Source organism: Oncorhynchus keta, chromosome 14 (assembly GCF_023373465.1).
Source record: "Oncorhynchus keta strain PuntledgeMale-10-30-2019 chromosome 14, Oket_V2, whole genome shotgun sequence".
In the NCBI taxonomy this organism is placed as follows: Eukaryota; Metazoa; Chordata; class Actinopteri; order Salmoniformes; family Salmonidae; genus Oncorhynchus; species Oncorhynchus keta.
The window spans coordinates 65761164-65780710 of record NC_068434.1 but is presented as its reverse complement, the minus strand read 5'-3'; the positions used below and the strand labels follow the sequence as shown (position 1 = coordinate 65780710).

At 42.0% G+C, this 19547-nt stretch overlaps 2 protein-coding genes across 7 annotated transcripts in view; one reads left to right on the top strand and one right to left on the bottom strand.

Annotated features, from left to right (window-relative positions):
- Positions 1 to 235: 235 nt before the first annotated feature.
- On the bottom strand, positions 236 to 4887 carry LOC118393802 (ubiquitin-like protein 7). 4 transcript variants are annotated; one of them, XM_035786879.2, is made up of 11 exons: positions 4803 to 4887; positions 4302 to 4482; positions 4079 to 4198; positions 3868 to 3950; positions 2113 to 2197; positions 1954 to 2011; positions 1704 to 1837; positions 1407 to 1456; positions 1148 to 1324; positions 914 to 1036; positions 236 to 629 (listed from the first exon to the last, which is right to left on the bottom strand). In XM_035786879.2, exons 2-11 carry the CDS (start codon positions 4471 to 4473, stop codon positions 489 to 491), a joined length of 1143 nt encoding a protein of 380 aa, XP_035642772.2. In that variant the 5' UTR covers positions 4474 to 4482; positions 4803 to 4887; the 3' UTR covers positions 236 to 488. The 4 variants fall into 4 exon arrangements, with proteins under 4 accessions (XP_035642772.2, XP_035642773.2, XP_052318121.1 ...); XM_035786880.2 differs by having other exon boundaries at positions 4302 to 4503; positions 4803 to 4869; XM_052462161.1 differs by having other exon boundaries at positions 914 to 1033; positions 4302 to 4503; positions 4803 to 4864.
- A 1925-nt stretch (positions 4888 to 6812) lies between these two features.
- LOC118394157 (CD276 antigen-like) overlaps positions 6813 to 19547 on the top strand; it is an 81225-nt gene continuing 68490 nt past the window's right edge. The window contains exon 1 of one of the 3 annotated variants that reach the window (XM_052462160.1): positions 6813 to 7014. Coding sequence is in view for 2 of the 3 variants with exons in the window: in XM_052462159.1 (XP_052318119.1) it covers position 13660 (1 nt within the window). In the remaining variant the exon portion in view is untranslated. Of the gene's footprint in view, positions 7015 to 13453; positions 13661 to 19547 lie in introns of those variants that run through there. The other 2 variants (XM_052462159.1, XM_052462158.1) reach the window with 2 other exon arrangements.

Sequence of the window (19547 nt, the reverse complement as noted above, 5' to 3'; positions counted from 1 at the left end):
TTATACATTGCCACCTAGTGTACAACTGTATGAATTACAGTTAGACTCAAGGGGTTTTCTTCCAATGCATATTTTATAGCAGATCTGAGTCAATGTTAGTGTCTGAAACAAAACAAAGATTTCTGGTAGAACACAGCCCTCTGATTATGTATGTATTCACACAGCGATGAGATTAAAGCCTTCAGGGGCAAACACCAACCCTCCTTAAAATGAGTCAGTCAGATTCAGGGGTAGATAAGGTACATGTTTATCTTTATTACAAGTCCAAAACAAAAATAAGAAATGTTTTGCCAGCCATGTAAAGGTTGTTCCATTTAGGCTGTGTATGAAAGGGTAGAGGAGTAGTAATGAGGTCTTCATGTCTGAAGTATTGTGTCCATATAAGTGTTCACATCACAGCCTAATGGCAGAATGACCAGAGCCATCAGCTTGGGTCTGTGTAGAGACGTTTCCCCCTGCACTCTCCTCTCTCAGGGCCCTGGCTTGGCTCAGAGTCTTGGCCCTCCAGCGAAGATGAGCTCCAGAGCTGACTGGATGTCCCCGTCTGTAGCCTGCAGCGCCCGTAACATCAGCTCCTCATCCTGGATCCCCATGTCTCTCAGCTGCTGCAGCTGGGACTGCCAACGCCCCTTTAAGACAGTAGAACAAAGCTAGCCTTAAAACTACTGGCAAACAGACAGTCAGAGACATTGAGGTTTAGGCTGTCATTACTCCAGCGAGAGAGAGACCAAATAGAAACGCAGCGAGTGCCATTGCTCCAGGCATTATGATTAACAGCACAGCTTCTATCCACAGTGTTGTCCTTTAAAGGTCGAGACCTGTGGATCTGGTCTGTCCTCGCGGATCCTGTAGCAAAGTGAGAGGAGAGGGAAAGGAGAGAATAAAGGAGAGGGGGAAAGGAGAAGAGACTGACCTGCAGAGAGGACATGCCGGACATGCTGGAGGCCTGTAGAGCCTGCTGCAGTGCCTGGCTGAAAAGGTCATTGCTGACAGGAGTCCCTGCTGGCATGGGAGGCACTCCAGATGAGGGGTCCTGCTGCAACACAGAACAAAGGGCACGCAGCTAGAAGCGAAAGTGTCTGCTCTGTGTCACTGGTAGAGGAGTGTGTTTGTATGTGTTGAGGGAGGATTATGGGCCATTCTTTACCTGAGCCCCTGCAGTGGGAGTAACAGCACTGCTCTCAGGAGTACTGGCCAGGGCCAGGGCAGTGGCCAGCTCACTCTGTGTTATGGGTCGAGGGCCCGTAGCTCCACTATGGCCAAGAGACACAGGCCGCATTCCTGCTGGGCCTCCGGTTCGGTTGGATGGGCCTGCCGGATTTCCCTAGTTACACACATAGCAATGGTGTTAGCTATACTCCATCTATATTTACATTTTAAATCTCAATCCAGCTAGATTGACTCACCGATTGGAAATCTTCATCGTCATCAGACATGCCCTCAAACATAAAACCTCCTGCAGACAAGACAAAGCAAATGTCATACATGTTCCAGTATTTGTGATGGTGAATGACAGACTGATGTGGCCATTACTGTGTCGTGTTCAGTAGGGACTAAACATTTTGAAAAAGGATGAAACAGATAGGTGCTACCTAAACCCTGTCCAATAAGATCAGAGATTTTTGTTTCCCGTTGCAAACCATTTTTTTTACAGTCTGCCCTATTGAACACGACCCTGTAGTGTCCACCAGTGTGATACTCACCTGGCATGTCACTGTAGGAGCTGGAGGAGACATTGCGGGAGGAGCCGGCGCTGGACTGAGCAGGCATGCTGCCAGCCACTGAGTGGAGGACCAGGATGATGGCATTGACCAAGGCTGGGTGAGAACTGATCAACCTGCAAGGCAAAACATTTAATACTTTGTATTATCCCTAATGTTACAAATCCACAGTACTCATTCACAACATGGCATGACAAAGTCATTCTACAGTATATGGAACAAAAACACTTACACATCCAGCATGTTCGGGTCTGTGAATTGCACAAATAGATCTTTGTCTTGAAGCACTCCTGCAAGATTCAGAAGAATAGCATTGTAAGACATAACCTCCTTGGTGACATGGTTAGGATGATGTCATGCATGGACAGATGCAGAGCTAATCAGTACTTGCCTAGCGCTACCGGGTCAGATCTCAGCCCTGGCGTGGCCACAATGATCTGATCTAGAGACTCCTTATTAGTCAGCATCTTAAACACCTGGGGAAGCAAATGACGTTATATACAGTGGGTTTGAAATGATTGACACCCTTGATAAAGAAGAGCAATAATGACCGTATAAAGTAAATCATTCAAATACTGAGCTATATTGTATGCTAAATAAAAAAATTGTGAAATTATATTGTTTTATACTAATACAATTGCCTAGATAAATATATTCTTATTTAACAAGTAACAATCATGAATAAATGATGAGATGATTACGGGTAATCCTGAATGAATTGTGAATAGTTATGAGTGAGAAAGTTACAGAGGGTCAAAGATCTTACCCCCAAGACATGCTAACCTCCACTGTTATTGGTAATGGTGAAGGTTAGCATGTCCTGGGGGTATGATCTTTGACCCTCTGTAACTTTCTCACTCATAACTATTCACAATTCATTCAGGATTATCTGTAATCATGGTATAGTCCACATTAATGTAGAGGTGTTTAGAAACATATTCTATTCTTATTTACAATAAAAATGTGACTCCATAATGACACAAAACATTATTTACCATTCATTGCAAATGGGCACAAAATACTCTAAAACACAACCAAAACAAACTGCAAATGCATTAAACACAAGCTTGATATAGTCATTGCGAGCTAGGAATATGGGACCAAATACTACACCTTTGACTACTTTATTTATAACAATTTTTAGGGGTGTCAATAATTTTGAACACTACCTTTTGAGAAACAAAGTATTACTAATTCAACAAACTATCTTTATCTGACCAATTGTATTTATATAAAATAATATAACTTTCCCATTCTTTTGAGCATAAAATATAGCTCAGTATTTTAATTATTTATACTGAACAAAAATATAAACCCAACACTCAACAATTTCAAAGATTTTACTGAGTTACAGTTCATATAAGGACATTAGTCAATTGAAATAGATCAGAGCCTAATGAGTTTATGGATTTCATATGACTGGGAATACAGATATGCATCTGTTGGTCACAAATATCTTTAAAAAAGGTAGGGGCTTGGCTCAGAAAACCAGTCACTATCTGGTGTGACCACCATTTGCCTCATGCAGCGTAACACAGAGTTGATCAGGTTGTTGATTGTGGCATGTTGTCTCACTCCTCTTCAATGATTGTGCGAAGTTGCTGGATATTGGCGGGAACTGGAACACACTGTCTTACACGTCGATCGAGAGTATCCCAAACATGCTCAATGGGTGACATGTCTGGTGAATATGCAAGGTGAGTATGCAGGCCATGAAAGAACTGGGACATTTTCAACTTTCAGGAATTGTGTACAGATCCTTGCGACATGGGGCAGAGCATTATGTCGGATTGGGTTGTGTGACAACTGCACATTTTAGAGTGGCCATTTATTGTCCCCAGCACAAGGTGCACATGTGTAATGATCATGCTGTTTAATCAGCTTCTTGACATGCCACATCTGTCAGGTGGATGGATCATCTTGGCAAAGGAGAAATGCTCACTAACAGGGATGTAAACAAATTTGTTCACAACATTTGAGGAATAAGCTTTTTGTGCATATGGAACATTTCTGGGATCTTTTATTTCAGCTCATGAAACCAACACTTTACATGTTGTGTTTATATTTTTGTTCAGTGTATTTTATAAATGCATTATTGCTCATCTTTATCATTTATTCATTCGCAACACCATAACAATGTTATTACCGAGTCTCTGTAGGTGGAGTTGGAGTGGAGGGCTGCCTGCAGCACACGGAACTCCCTGGCTGCAGTCGTCCTGTTCACTGGCTCTACAGACAAAGGGAGAAAGACAGGAGAGATAAATGACTATGGTTCTTTATAGAAGTAACCTTATACATGAAAATGTCTAGTGACATGGCGCTTCTAAGAGGGTTAGAGTTAGTCTGCCAAAACCCACCTGGATTGATTTCTGGTTCAGGCCAGGTCCTTTTGAGGATGTGCAGGGTGGATCCAGGCTGGATCCCACAGGAGTCTAAAGTCAGGTCGTCCTTCAACTTGCGACCACAGTGTACCAGCTCTGACATATGAAAAAAAACAACTTTTAGACACAAATCATAAATACAGTACAGAAGTTAGCTAAGTTAGTTGACATGTGAGTTGTTCACTTATGCAATGCAAACCTATGAGTTCGGGGTCCGGTAGGGAATCAGGAAGCTGTGCTGCAACGAGCTGTTTCAGAGTAGAGACTCGGTACCCGCCGGGAGACACGTCTCCAGGCATCGTCTCAGGGAAGTGGAAGGTGGATTTGGGCTGATCCACCAGCTTCAATGACAGGTGCCACTCCGACATCATGAGTTGTTGCTAGACAGGAACAACGACAATCTACATTGGTAACATAGTGAAGTCAGCACCACATTCACGAATCTAAAACTAGCTAAAGTTTGGATAAGTAATGTCTAATCTTCTGATATGCACAGCTAACGTTAGCTATTAGCCATTAAGCTAGCAAGCTAGCTATCGCTTCTATAATGCCACTAACAATAGGCATGAACATTTTTAGCAAGTAAAGACCGTTTGGATGAAGTTTTCAAAAATAACGTTCGTATGGTATCCACTAAAACGTATAAAATCCACGAATGGATTTACATGAAACTCATTGCAAAATTGTACTGCAGACTCACGATTTGCTTTGTTGACACGATCTGCTTCCGTGTTATTCACGTGGTCCACAGACACGCTGACCAAAGCGGAAGTAATGGAATATACATGATGGCAACAATGTATTTTTTTATTTTATGGAACCTTTATTTAACTAGGCAAGTCAGTTAAGATTCTTATTTACAAATTCTTATTTACAATGACGGCCTCCTGCGGGGATGGGCCTGGGATTTAAAATAAAAAATGAATACAATATAAATATAGGACAAAACACACATCACAACAAGAGTGACAACACAACACTACATAAAGAGAGACCTATGACAACAACATAGCAAGGCAGCAACACATGACAACACAGCATGGTAGCAACACAACATAACAACAACATGGTAGCAACCCAACATGGTAGCAGCACAAAACATGGTACACACATTATTGGGAAGAGACAATAGCACAAAGGGCAAGAAGGTAGAGATAACAATACATCACACAAAGCAGCCACAACTGTCAACTGAACATGATTGAATAAAACCGCCTAGTTTGAGTGTTTGTCGCAGCTCGTTTGTTGTTGCAGCTTGTTTGTTGCAGAGCGACCCAGGGATGTGTGGGAACCTTTAACAGAATGTGACTGGCAGAACGGGTGTTGTGTGTGGTGGATGAAGGCTACAGCAGATATCTCAGATATGGGGGAGTGAGGCCTAAGAGGATTTTTATAAATAAGCATCAAACAGTGTGTCTTGTGACAGATACACAGAGATGACCAGATTACAGTGGAGTATAGAGTGCAGTGATGTGTCCCATAAGGAGCATTGATGGCAAATCTGATGGCGAATGTATAATGTATCTGCTATCACGGTCCTTTCTGAAGCAAAATGCAACAACTGCAATGTAGATGTAGCAATTCTAACTTACTATACATTTTCTACAGCAATTTCAAGACCCTCCACACCCCTTGTTGCACATTAGGTCAGTTATTGGGCCGCAAAGCCTACTTTCCAACTTTTCTATGCCATTATCAAATTATTTCAACCCTCAAACTTCCAACATATTTTACATGATTATTACCAGCTGGAGTCATTTTCCCCCCAAGATTAAACAAAAAAACGGAACGATTTTTAGGCTTTTATCAAAACATAATTTGAAATAAAAATGTTCCTTGTTGTTAGGAAATAACAATTAAATGTGATATTGAAAACGAAAGTAACCATTTGTAAGGTGATGGACTCCAAGGTCTTGTCAGGAGGGTGTGAAGCATCAGGAGTCAGACAGGATTCAGATGTAAGATTGTGTTATTCATTTAGGTGCAGACGGGTTCATTATTTGCATCCAGCATAATTTCTCACACAGCTGAGATCAGCAGAGCCCATCAAATCAAAATCAAATCATACCACATTTAATTGGTCACATACACATATTTAGCAGATGTTATTGCGGGTGTAGCGAAATAACATCCTTTGAAGCGATAGTGTCTAATGTGTTCATGGAGTATCAAAACGTAATAATAACAGAGGAGCTGTTGAGGAGAAAAGCAGGAAACATTAATGTCTCACAATACCCAGATTACTTTTCCTGCTGAATGCATTGGCTCAGGATGTTCTTTCCAACACAGCTATCCAGCCTACATGTCTGGGACAAAGAGTGAATATTCTTGCAGTGTAAAACCAGCTCTCTTTGTTGTAGTGACATTTATTGAAAATGGCAACAATGTCATCGAGTTCATACAACACTATTGCCTATCCAGTATGTTATTTTCATCAAAGCATATGACCCTTCACCAGACAAAAATGTGTAATCAAGGTATCACACGTATTATTATTAGCCTTAGTATATTCAAAACGATATAGTTGTGTATGAAGAATTTTAGATGTACAAAATATTATAGAATATGAAAATTGACGAGCACCACAGGTGTTTAATATACTGTATGCTTGGGTTAAATAAAGGTTAAATAATACAACATTTAAATAAAGGGTTAATATTACCCGGTGGTGGGGGTCGGGGGGCAAACACTTTTGTCTTACCCGTGACATCATACTGGACAAAGCACCGTATGGGAGTGGTTTCTTAGAATCGAATGAATCCTGCTGAATGTAAGGTTTTTCAATTCCTGTAGCCGAACTATTACTTTGTCAAGTCAAAAGGGTTTAAGGGAACACTATTAGCGATTATTTTGTCTAACAAATCACTGCCGCTGGATGGTTGGTGATTCATAAGTTGCGTTCCCCTAACATGGTAAGTTTTCACACAATTTTTTTTATTTACATTAGTCAGAGAAAATTAAGTGAAACGTGGTGTAGTAACCATGTAATAACGCGTCGTTTGGATGTTCTGTTGATTTTGAGAATGAGCCACGAACATTTCGTTGTGCTTGCAGCTGTAAGCAACAGCTGGAGTGAATGAAGCAGAAACGCCGCATGATTGGATATATGGCTACTACTGTATCTTATTCGAACAAAAGACAATAGACTCGTTTAAGAAACCCATTAACAATTAATACACTGTTAAGTAACTTTGATTTAAGTCTCAGTAAGTTCATGTCCCAATGGCGGTTTTGTATATCACATTTTACCAAAGCACGTACCTAGATCTCTACTTAAACGAAACAGACAAATTCAGGTAGATTTATCCCAATTTCGTTCTGCTTGCTTCCGTTTTAAGAAATGTTTTTCAACTTAATTGGCGGAATGAGTACACCTCTCATCACCTGCACACACAGTTCACTTTCATAGCAGCCACATACAAACATCATCATTACTTTTCTCATTGTATAATTCCTTCTCGCATCTACCCACTTTCCTCATCTAATCTTTTCCCTTTGCTTATGGACTTCCGTGCACAACACAACAGCTGTCTGTGACCAGGCAATAAAACCTTTCCAAGCCAAACCATAACCGCTACACACAGCCTACTTCGTTGTCACCATATTAGCTAACATCATAGTCAACATAGCTACTAGTAAACCCGCTACAATCTTGCAGTACATTGTACAGTCAGCAAATTTAGCAGTTGCACCAGCGTGCCCTGGTGGTAATAAATGATCAAAACCGAAAGCATACCTTGACTTGGAAGAGTTCCAGTGTTGGATAGCCATAGCTAGCTAGGTAACATAAATACCATTGCTCTGTTAGAGCCAGGTGTTTGATTGAGTAGGCTAAATTAGCTAGCTGCATTAGCTAGCTAAGTAAGTGAAGGTCAAAAAATACAACGAAATATAGGTATCTCTCTCTGATGCGCTTTCTTAATTTTTGAAGAAATTAATTTGGTCAAAACTGTTCAACTAGTGTCTTTATTGCTCTCTTTGAGTCAACTACTCACCACATTTTTTTCACTGCACTGCTAGCTAGCGGTAGCTTATGATTTCAGTACGAGATTCATTTTCTGATCCTTTGATTGAGTAGACAACAGGTCAGTTCATGCTGCAAGAGCTCTGATAGGTTGAAGGACATCCTCCGCAAGTTGTCATAATAACTGTGTACTAGAGGTCGACCGATTATGATTTCTCAACGCCGATTCCGATACCGATTATTGGAGGACCAAAAAAGACGCTTCCGATTAATCGGACGATTTCTATTTATCTATTTGTAATAATGACAATTACAACAATACTGAATGAACACTTATTTTAACTTAATATAATACATCAATAAAAATCCATTTAGCCTCAAATAAATAATGAAACATGTTCAATTTGGTTTAAATAATGCAAAAACATAGTGTTAGAGAAGAAAGTAAAAGTGCAATATGTGCCATGTAAAAAAGCTAACGTTTAAGTTCCTTGCTCAGAACATGAGAACATATGAAAGCTGGTGGTTTCTTTTAACATGAGACTTCAATATTCCAAGGTAAGAGGTTTTAGGTTGTAGTTATAGTATTTGTAGGACTATTTCTGTCTATACCATTTGTATTTCATATACCTTTGACTATTGGATGTTCTTATAGGCACTTTAGTATTGCCAGTGTAACAGTATAGCTTCCATCCCTCTCCTTGCCCCTACCTGGGCTCGAACCAGGAACACATCGATAACAGCCACCCTCGAAGCAGCGTAACCCATCGCTCCACAAAAGCCTTGATCCTTGCAGAGCAAGGGAACAACTACTCCAAGTCTCAGAGCGAGTGACGATTGAAACGCTATTAGCGCGCAAAGTTAATTAATTTTACTAGGCAAGTCAGTTAAGAACAAATTCTTACAGTTACAGTTAACTGTAAGGTTGCAAGATTGAATCCCGGAGCTGACAAGGTAAAAATCTGTCATTCTGCCCCTGAACAAGGCAGTTAACCCACTGTTCCTAGGCCATCATTGAAAATAAGAATGTGTTCTTAACTGACTTGCCTAGTTAAATAAAGGTGTACATTTTTTTTTAATCGGCCAAATCGGTGTCCAAAAATACAGATTTCCGATTCTTATGAAACCTTGAAATCGGCCCTAATTAATTGGCCATTCCGATTAATCGGTCGACCTCTACTTTGTACTGTAAGTCTATAGAAGGTGGTGAGAACCTTAAGCCTCCTAGGTTTTGTACTGAAGTCAATGTACCCAGAGTAGGAGGAAATAGCTGTCCTACGACTACACCGTGGTGCTGCCCCTGAGAGTGCTTATGAGGCTATTGTAGACCTTCATTGTGTTTTTCATCAGTAATTTGGTAACTTGAATATATTTAGTATAGTTGTATCTAAAAAATAATAACTTTTTAATGTTTCACTATTTTTATTTATCTGAAATTCACTGAGTAGGATGGACCTCCCCTTCCTCTTCTGAGCACCCACTGCTCCAAACTTAATTATAGACTGTAAAGCTTGAAACTGGCGCCAGAAGAAATGGCAGCAGTTTTACGGGCACCCAACCAATTGTGCTATTATATGTGGGTTTTTTCGCATTATTTGTAACTTACTTTGTACATAATGTTTCTGCAACCGTATCTTACGGCAAAAAAAAGAGCTTCTGGATTTCAGGACAGCGATTACTCACCTCGGATTAGGCAAAGATTTTTTCTACAACAGAGACGACGCACAAGATTTTCTCCAAACACACCACAGGACTGACATCCCCGTTATTTGCAAGAGGAAGCGATGCAGGTACAGAGGACAGAGGACCTGGAGAAGGCGACTGGGAAAGCTGCCGTTACCGTAAATACTACTCGCCAATGTGCAATCATTGGACAATAAATTAGACGGGGTACGATCACAAATATTCTACCAACAGGACATCAAAAACTAATATCATATGTTTCATGGAATCGTGGCTGAATGACGTCATGGATATTCAGCTAGTGGGATATATGCTGCACCGGCAAGACAGAATAGCAGACGAGGGGGGCGGTCTGTGCATATTTGTAAACAACAGCTGGTGCACGAAATCTAAGGAAGTCTCTAGATTTTGCTCGCCTGAAGTAGTGTATATTGTGATAAATTGCAGGCCACAGTACTTGTCTAGTGAGTTTACAGCTATACTATTCGTGGCAGTTTATTTACCACCAAAGACAGATGCTGGCACTAAGACCGCACTAAGTCAGCTGTATAAGGAAATAAGCAAACAGAAAACCAATCACCCAGAGGCGGCGCTCGCAGTGGCCAGACACTTTAATTAAGGGAAACTTAAATCAGTTCTACCAGATTGCTATCAACATGTTAAATGTGCAACCAGAGGGAAAAAAATTCTAGATCACCTATACCCCCCACACAGAGACGTGTACAAAGCTTTCCCTCGCCCTCCATTTGGTAAATCCGACCAAAACTCTATCCTCCTGATTCCTGATAACAACCAAAAATTAAAGCAGGAAGCACCAGTGACTCGGGCTATAAAAAAAGTGGTCAGATGAAGCAGATGCTAAACTACAGGACAGTTTTGCTACCACAGACTGGAACATGTTCTGGGATTCTTCCGATGGCATTGAGGAGTACACCATATCAGTCACTGGCTTTATCAATAAGTGCATCGAGTGACTGTACGTACATACCCCAACCAGAAGTCATGGATTACAGGCAACATTCACACTGAGCTAAAGGGTAGAGCTGCCGCTTTCAAGGTACGGGACTCTAACCCGGAAGCTTACAAGAAATCCTGCTATGCCTTGCGACGAACCATCAAACAGACAACGCGTCAATACAGGGCTAAGATTCAATCATATGACACCGGCTCCGACGCTAATCTTATGTGGCAGGGCTTGCAAACTATTACAGACTACAAAGGGAAACACAGCTGCGAGCTGCCCAGTGACACGTGCCTACCAGACGAGCTAAATCACTTCTATGCTCGCTTCGAGACAAGCAACACTGAGGTATGCATGAGAGCATCAGCTGTTCCGGACGACTGTGTGATCACGCTCTCTGTAGACAAGGTGAGTAAGACCTTTAAACAGGTCAACATACACAAGGCTGCGGGGCCAGACGGATTACCATGGCGTGTGCTCCGGGCATGTGCTGACCAACTGGCAGGTGTCTTCACTGACATTTTCAAGATGTCCCTGATTGAGTCTGTAAGACCAACATGTTTCAAGCAGACCACCATAATCCCTGTGCCCAAGAACACAAAGGCAACCTGCCTAAATGACTACAGACCCGTAGTACTCACGTCCGTAGCCATAAAGTGCTTTGAAAGGTTGGTAATGGCTCACATCAACACCATTATCCCAGAAACCTTAGACCCACTCCAATTTGCACACCGCCCAAACAGATCCACAGATGACGCAATCTCTATTGCACTACACACTGCCCTTTCCCACCTGGACAAAAGGAACACTTATGTGAGAATGCTATTCATTGACTACAGCTCAGCGTTCAACACCATAGTACCCTCAAAGCTCATCACTAAGCTAAGGACCCTGGGACTAAACACCTCCCTCTGCAATTGGATCCTGGACTTCCTGACGGGCCGCCCCCAGGTGCTGAGAGTAGGTAGCAACACATCTACCACACTGATCCTCAACACTGGAGCTCCACAGGGGTGCGTGCTCAGGCCCCTCCTGTACTCCCTGTTCTCCCACGACTGCATGGCCAGACACGACTCCAACACCATCATTAAGTTTGCAGACAACACAACAGTAGTAGGCCTGATCACAGACAACAATGAGACAGCCTATAGGGAGGAGGTCAAAGACCAGGCCGTGTGGTGCCAGAATAACAACCTATCCCTCAACTTAACCAAGACTAAGGAGATGATTGTGGACGACAGGAAATGGAGGACCGAGCATGCCCCCATTCTCATCGACAGGGCTGTAGTGGAGAAGGTTGAGAGCTTCAAGTTCCTTGGTGTCCACATCACCAACAAACTAGAATGGTCCAAAAACACCAAAGACTGTCATAAAGAGGGCACGACAAATCCTTATCCCCCTCAGGAAACTAAAAATATTTGCCATGGGTCCTGAGATCCTTAAAAGGTTCTATAACTGCACCATCGAGAGCATCACTGGTTGCATCACTGCCTGGTATGACAACTGCTCGTCCTCCGACCGCAAGGCACAACAAAGGGTAGTGCGAGTGGCCCAGTACATCACTGGGGCCAAGCTTCCTACCATCCAGGACCTCTATACCAGGTGGTGTCAGAGGAAGGCCCTAAAATTTGTCTACTCCAGCCACCCTAGTCATAGACTGTTCTCTCTGCTACCGCACGGCAAGTGGTACCGGAGCGCCAAGTCTAGGTCCAAGAGGCTTCTAAACAGCTTCTACCCCCAAGCCATAAGACGCCTGAACGTTTAGTCAATTACCTAGACTATTTGCATCGCCCTCCCCCCCTCCCTCTTTACACCACTGCTACTCTGTTGTCATCTATGCATAGTCACTTTAATAACTCTACCTACTAGGGATGAAACGGTTACCGGTTTCATGATAAACCACAGTAAAATTCCCAGCGATTAGTATTACCGTTTGAAATTGAAATAATAGTTTTGTGTGAAAACACAGCAGAGGGCATTGACAGCGCTCTGGAGTTTTTTCAGCCTTCTAAGAGGACCAAATCGTAAGTGTGGTCGTATTTTGGGTTTTACAAGAGTGCTGAGGGAAACTTAATTGAAGATGGTCACCCTGTCTGCAGAACATGCAAAACAAATCACTGCGAAAGTGGGCAACACTTCAAATCTCTTGAGTCAGCTTCGTGACCACCACGCACTACTTTATAGTGAATGCAAGGTAAGTTCACTTTTAGCTCAATGCATGAGGTGGGGACTTTGGAATGGGGGAAAATGTCATGGTTTGTCTGTTTAACTTGCTAATAGCTTGTCAATAATGTAAACTGAAGCTTTCAGTGTTACCTACTCTTGTAAAAACACTGCACGTTATTCTGCTGATGTATGCAGTGTGAGTCTGCGGACTCTTCGCCCAGTGCACACGATACCACGTTATGTAGTTTAGTCACCCGAGCAAAATATTATGTTCAATTCAATTCCGGTAGACGTCGACTTAGTGTTTAAAGTGTTCCAACAGGAGAAACACTATAGACTCCTATTCAAGACTCCTCTATTTATGTCAATTGTTGGGCTCGTTGCAATTACTATCACTGCCTTCTTAAGACTCATATTTATGCATGGGGTCATTGCATATACTCAATGCAACACAGAAGATAGACTGTGTGTGTGTAAGTGAATAATTATAATTATAATATAACAACACCAATAATAATAATAATACATTTGCTATTCCCTTGTTTACAGAGTGGGCGTGCAGCAAGGCAAACCCAGCGATGCTACTGGTCGCTCCTCATCTACAGTTGTGACACACTCGATCAAGCATTTAAAAAGGCAGGCTGCTTATGCACCCACATCAAAAAATGGTCAAGACCTCACTGCAGCCCGTTCATATCACATCGCAAAGGACATGATGCCATTTCAAATTGTTGAGAGGCCTGGCTTTCTGCGGCTGATGAGGGTTGCCGTGCCTCACTACAAAGTGAGTGCTGCTAATTTTAGTTGCTGTTTGTTTATTTGATTTGCTTACTTAAGGTTGTGTTCATTTAAAGCTGCACTAGGGAAACTTTTACCTCTCCACATGGTGCCATCTTTAATGTTTATGTTATTATTTTAATGTTTATGCACACAAAAAGTGCATAGTGCTAATAATTGTATTTGTTGTTTGTTGGATTTCAGTATAAAACTTGGTGAAATGATTTCAGTGTGTGCATCAGTACTTTTTGACAATTTCCAGCACATTTGAACAACACCTGGATAATACTGATAACCGTGATCATTTTGGTCACTATAACCGTGAAATGAAATTTTCATACCGTTTCATCTCTACTACCTACATGTACATACTACCTCGACTAACCGGTGCCCCCGCACATTGACTCTGTATCGGTGCCCCCCTCTATATAGTCTCGCTATTGTTATTTCACTGCTGCTCTTTAATTACTTGTTACTTTTATCTCTTATTCTTATCTGTATTTTTTTTAAACTGCATTGTTGGTTAGGGGCTCACTGTAAGGTCTACTACACCTGTTGTATTCGGAGCATGTGACTGATCAAATTGGATTTGATTTGACATCTGTGCCCAGTGGCTGGTCTCCTATTTGTTGGGACCGTTGTGGTTGGAAGTTGGAACACACAGCAGCATTACCCCATCACAGAGATGGGAGGGGGGAAAAGGTTCAGGCCCAGGGCAACATAGGGCAAACAACCTGGGGGATTTTAAAATATGATAAGGTCTTCTAGAACAGAGCTTCTTAAACTGGAGCGTTTCATGAACTTAGTCCGGCTTTCAACTTACTCCTGATTGTTTTAATAGTAGAAAATGCAAGGTGCAATTTCGAAATTGGGTAGTGCATCAGAAGTTTTCCTCTTATCATGTCAGTCATTGCAGACCTTAGAGAGCTATGTATAACTTGTTAGAAATGTCCAGATCAAATAGGGGTGTTCCCCCATTCTGCCTGAGTGAAAAGGTTTGGGAACCCCTGTTCTAGAATATGACAGGTAACCACCACCAAGAATGACACAATCTGCCTGGATGTCTAGGACTTTCAGTGACTCCCAAACAATGACATACTGTACCTACCCTATCATTCATTTGCCTGTAGCTACAATTTGTACTTTTACTTTGTCACTTTTTCCCCACTTAGAATCGGTTTGATCAAATAAAAGTTCATTCACCAAGCCGATGTAATGTCATTGTTGTTTTACAGAGGGTTACAATGCAATTAGAATTTCTTTACCCATATCTCAATGTCTAAACTTCTATATAAGGCTTTGCTTTTCATTTCTCCTTGAGGGTAGAGTTATCATCAGACCAGTGGTTCAATGCTGCGTTAGAGGACTGGGCTTCAGAACCACTGGTCTGATGATGTCTATCATATGACAGTCAGAGCAGAGCAGCTGGGCTTTCTTGGCAGGTACAGCATCCTGGAGAGATACGATAATCTTTGATACTAAGCTGGCTACAGAGGAAATGGTAACTGACATTGGGGAAAGACAAGATAAATACTTGATACTTAAAATGGAGGGAAAAGTATGAGCAATATCAGACTTTTCCAGCAAACACCTTAAGTTTAGGTAATACCATTTGTGTATGTGATACCACAATCTATATATCCACAACAAATGTAAATGGATCTGCTGAGTGAAGATAGAGTGCAGATTTATTGCACTCGTTAGTGTGCTGAAATAATTCCTGCCTTATGCATGTCTCATGCTGCAGGTGTGGTCAAATGAGTTTGATCTGTCTGACCTCTGACATTAAGCTGGCCAAAATAAGCTGGGTAGTGCAGGGAGTGAGGAAAAAGGGGGATTTACCAGTCCTGGTGGAGAAGGTAGACAGGGGGAAGGGAAATACCGTTGAGTAATTCAATACAAAACATGGGAATACCAGACAGTGTCTTTCACACTGCGTACCAGTCATACTCCAGAATGTCTGAGTTCATATGGGCTGAATTATACAGGAACTGAACAGTGTGTCAGGAAATTTGACTTGTGACTCTGAAAAGCTCTTAGGTATGTCATCTGTTTGCTGTAATGTTTTCTATGCATGCCATGAGTGTATGTTATGACACATACAATGCATCAGTGTTGCCATGAATAACTTGAAGCCAGTGATCAGGACAAATACTTCTAGATGGTGAGCTCCCTAGTCCCAGTCTGCTAAATTAATTATGGGCTGGCTACTGCTGCCTGCTGGACAGCTGTCCAGACCAGAGAGAGACAGACAGATAGACTGACAGACAGCCAGGGTCCAGGGAGCAGTCCTATTATGGAAGTAGCTTTGTGTGGAAGTTACCTTGCTTCCCACATCCTTTCTTTCTGCTGAGCTCATCTGGAGACTTCATGGAAAGTCTTTCATCATAGGTTTTCATCTAAGCCAAGGAAGGAAGCTGATGACCATAGCAGTGTTGATGTGAATCGGAACATTTGGCAATGCACAAACCTGGATAGTTGGAAACTGTTTGTAATTAATGTATTACAAATGCATTTAGCTCTCTAACTGTAAGAGGTAGGCTATGTTTACATTGGTTATGATGGAGTATTTGGTGGGGATTTGTTTTGTTCTATCTCAGTAATGTTGTTAATAGCAGTACTTTTCATCTTTGTGGACAGACACATCTGGTCACCATAGGTGAAGGCTGCATTAACCATACCTCTTAGTGTGCCATTCCCTTTTGTGCTGTCTGCTTATGTTGTAGCCTGCCTACCCACAAGCCACCTGATACCATGCCGTCATGTTGAACCCAGTTGGCATTACCCCTTATAGTCCTTATTCTCCCCTCACAGCCTCTCTCTCTCTCTGGGGGTTGTCAGCAGGGTATGCTAGCTGTGTCAGGATTCAGGAAGGGAGGGAGATAGAATAGCGGGCAGGAGAGGGCATGAGTATTGAGGGAGAATACAGTACAGGATATACTATATGCCAAAGGGAAATGAGGAGTTAAATAACAGAGCGGAAACAGATCTATTTCTACCTGGCACAATATGCAATAGAATAACTATACACATAATTAAATTTTTGTAGACAGTATCCTTTTAATCATAATCAGTATTGTCCAGTCTGTGAGGTCTGTGCTATTATAGTATACTGGATAGTTTTAGTATTTCATTTTAATATTGCATGTACTTTCAGGGGCTTTATGGGAGTATTTCACTAGTTGGTCAGTGTCCACCCGTCCCGTCTATGTACAGTATCCCCAAAAGTTTATATTCACATGATTGTTGTGCCCCTGCTGTCATTTATAGTGTCTATTCTAATTTTCCTTACCCAATTTTATGTGGGTCATTGTTAGTGCACACACACACAAAATCCTGGGTTTCCGTTGTGAAAACGTGGCCCCGGACATTTGACCTGCAGCATTTTAATTTACTGGACTTTTGAGACATTTACCTGACCCATATGCATTGGGTGCGTAACCTGATTAGGGCGTCCACTCACAGTGCTCAGAATGACAGAAATCACATTTAGATTACGGAATTTAATCTTAACAGAACATGCAAGTCGAGGATGCAATAACGCTTGTCCTTCTTACCGCACACTTTGAAGATGTTAGAATTACTGTCCACATGTACTTTTCCTCAGCCAACAACACGACTAACGAACCGCCAAATCCCAAGCCTATGCATAGACTGCGCGTGAGTTTCAAGTTTGGGGAAGCATATTTTCACCATAAAACTGCACCTTTATAATAAAGCATTCCATGCATCATTGCATTTGCAAACTTATGTAAAATATCTTACTATATTTGAAATGTGATGAGTAGATTGGATAGTCATAATTTAGGATAATAATATAATTTAAATCCCTGTTTGCAAAAAATACCGGTTAATCACGACTGAGCTCGTATAGCTTAGAGGCGTGGGCTATAGGGTATATCCGATACGTTTCTTATTTCATTGCATGGGGGGAAAAAAAACATTTTATGCATTTCTTCTACACTTTAATGTATATGACTGGAGACATTAGCAGATTTTTTTTTAATACGACAAATGACAGGGTAGCCTACTCTGCTGACACCGACAAACAGATCAATAAAAGTGACGTTGTCCATATCATGGGCCTATATGAGAATCGGAGACACAAATAGAATATGACGTCCATCTAAACTGGAGGAGGAAATGATTGTCCAAAGACAAAACGTTATAACTACGGGTGTCCCTATACCGGGACGGTTGAGCTAACGTGCGCTAATGTGATTAGCATGACGTTGTAAGTAACGAACAATTATATGGGCAGAAAGCTTACATTCTTGTTAATCTAACTGCACTGTCCAATTTACAGTAGCTATTACAGTGAATTTTTATTTTTATTTTATTTATTTCACCTTTATTTAACCAGGTAGGCTAGTTGAGAACAAGTTCTCATTTGCAACTGCGACCTAGCCAAGATAAAGCATAGCAGTGTGAACAGACAACACAGAGTTACACATGGAGTAAACAATTAACAAGTCAATAACACAGTAGAAAAAAGGGGAGTCTATATACAATGTGTGCAAAAGGCATGAGGAGGTAGGCGAATAATTACAATATTGCAGATTAACACTGGAGTGATAAATGATCAGATGATCATGTACAGGTAGAGAGATATTGGTGTGCAAAAGAGCAGAAAAGTAAATAAATAAAAACTGTGGGGATGAGGTAGGTGAAAATGGGTGGGCTATTTACCAATAGATTATGTACAGCTGCAGCGATCGGTTAGCTGCTCAGATAACTGATGTTTGAAGTTGGTGAGGGAGATAAAAGTCTCCAACTTCAGCGATTTTTGCAATTCGTTCCAGTCACAGGCAGCAGAGTACTGGAACGAAAGGCGGCCGAATGAGGTGTTGGCTTTAGGGATGATCAGTGAGATACACCTGCTGAAGCGCGTGCTATGGATGGGTGTTGCCATCGTGACCAGTGAACTGAGATAAGGCAGAGCTTTACCTAGCATGGCCTTGTAGATGACCTGGAGCCAGTGGGTCTGGCGACGAATATGTAGCGAGGGCCAGCCGACTAGAGCATACAAGTCGCAGTGGTGGGTAGTATAAGGTGCTTTAGTGAAAGAAACGAATGGCACTGTGATAAACTGCATCCAGTTTGCTGAGTAGAGTGTTGGAAGCAATTTTGTAGATGACATCGCCGAAGTCGAGGATCGGTAGGATAGTCAGTTTTACTAGGGTAAGCTTGGCAGCGTGAGTGAAGGAGGCTTTGTTGCGGAATAGAATTTGATTTGATTTTCGATTGGAGATGTTTGATATGGGTCTGGAAGGAGAGTTTGCAGTCTAGCTAGACACCTAGGTACTTATAGGTGTCCACATATTCAAGGTCGGAACCATCCAGTGTGGTGATGCTAGTCGGGCATGCGGGTGCAGGCAGCGATCGGTTGAAAAGCATGCATTTGGTTTTACTAGCGTTTAAGAGCAGTTGGAGGCCACGGAAGGAGTGTTGTATGTATGGCATTGAAGCTCGTTTGGAGGTTAGATAGCACAGTGTCCAATGACGGGCCGAAAGTATATAGAATGGTGTCGTCTGCGTAGAGGTGGATCAGGGAATCGCCCGCAGCAAGAGCAACATCATTAATATATACAGAGAAAAGAGTCGGCCCGAGAATTGAACCCTGTGGCACCCCCATAGAGACTGCCAGAGGACTGGACAGCACGCCCTCCGATTTGACACACTGAACTCTGTCTGCAAAGTAATTGGTGAACCAGGCAAGACAGTCATCCGAAAAACCGAGGCTACTGAGTCTGCCGATAAGAATATGGTGATTGACAGAGTCGAAAGCCTTGGCAAGGTCGATGAAGACGGCTGCACAGTACTGTCTTTTATCGATGGCGGTTATGATGTCGTTTAGTACCTTGAGTGTGGCTGAGGTGCACCCGTGACCGGCT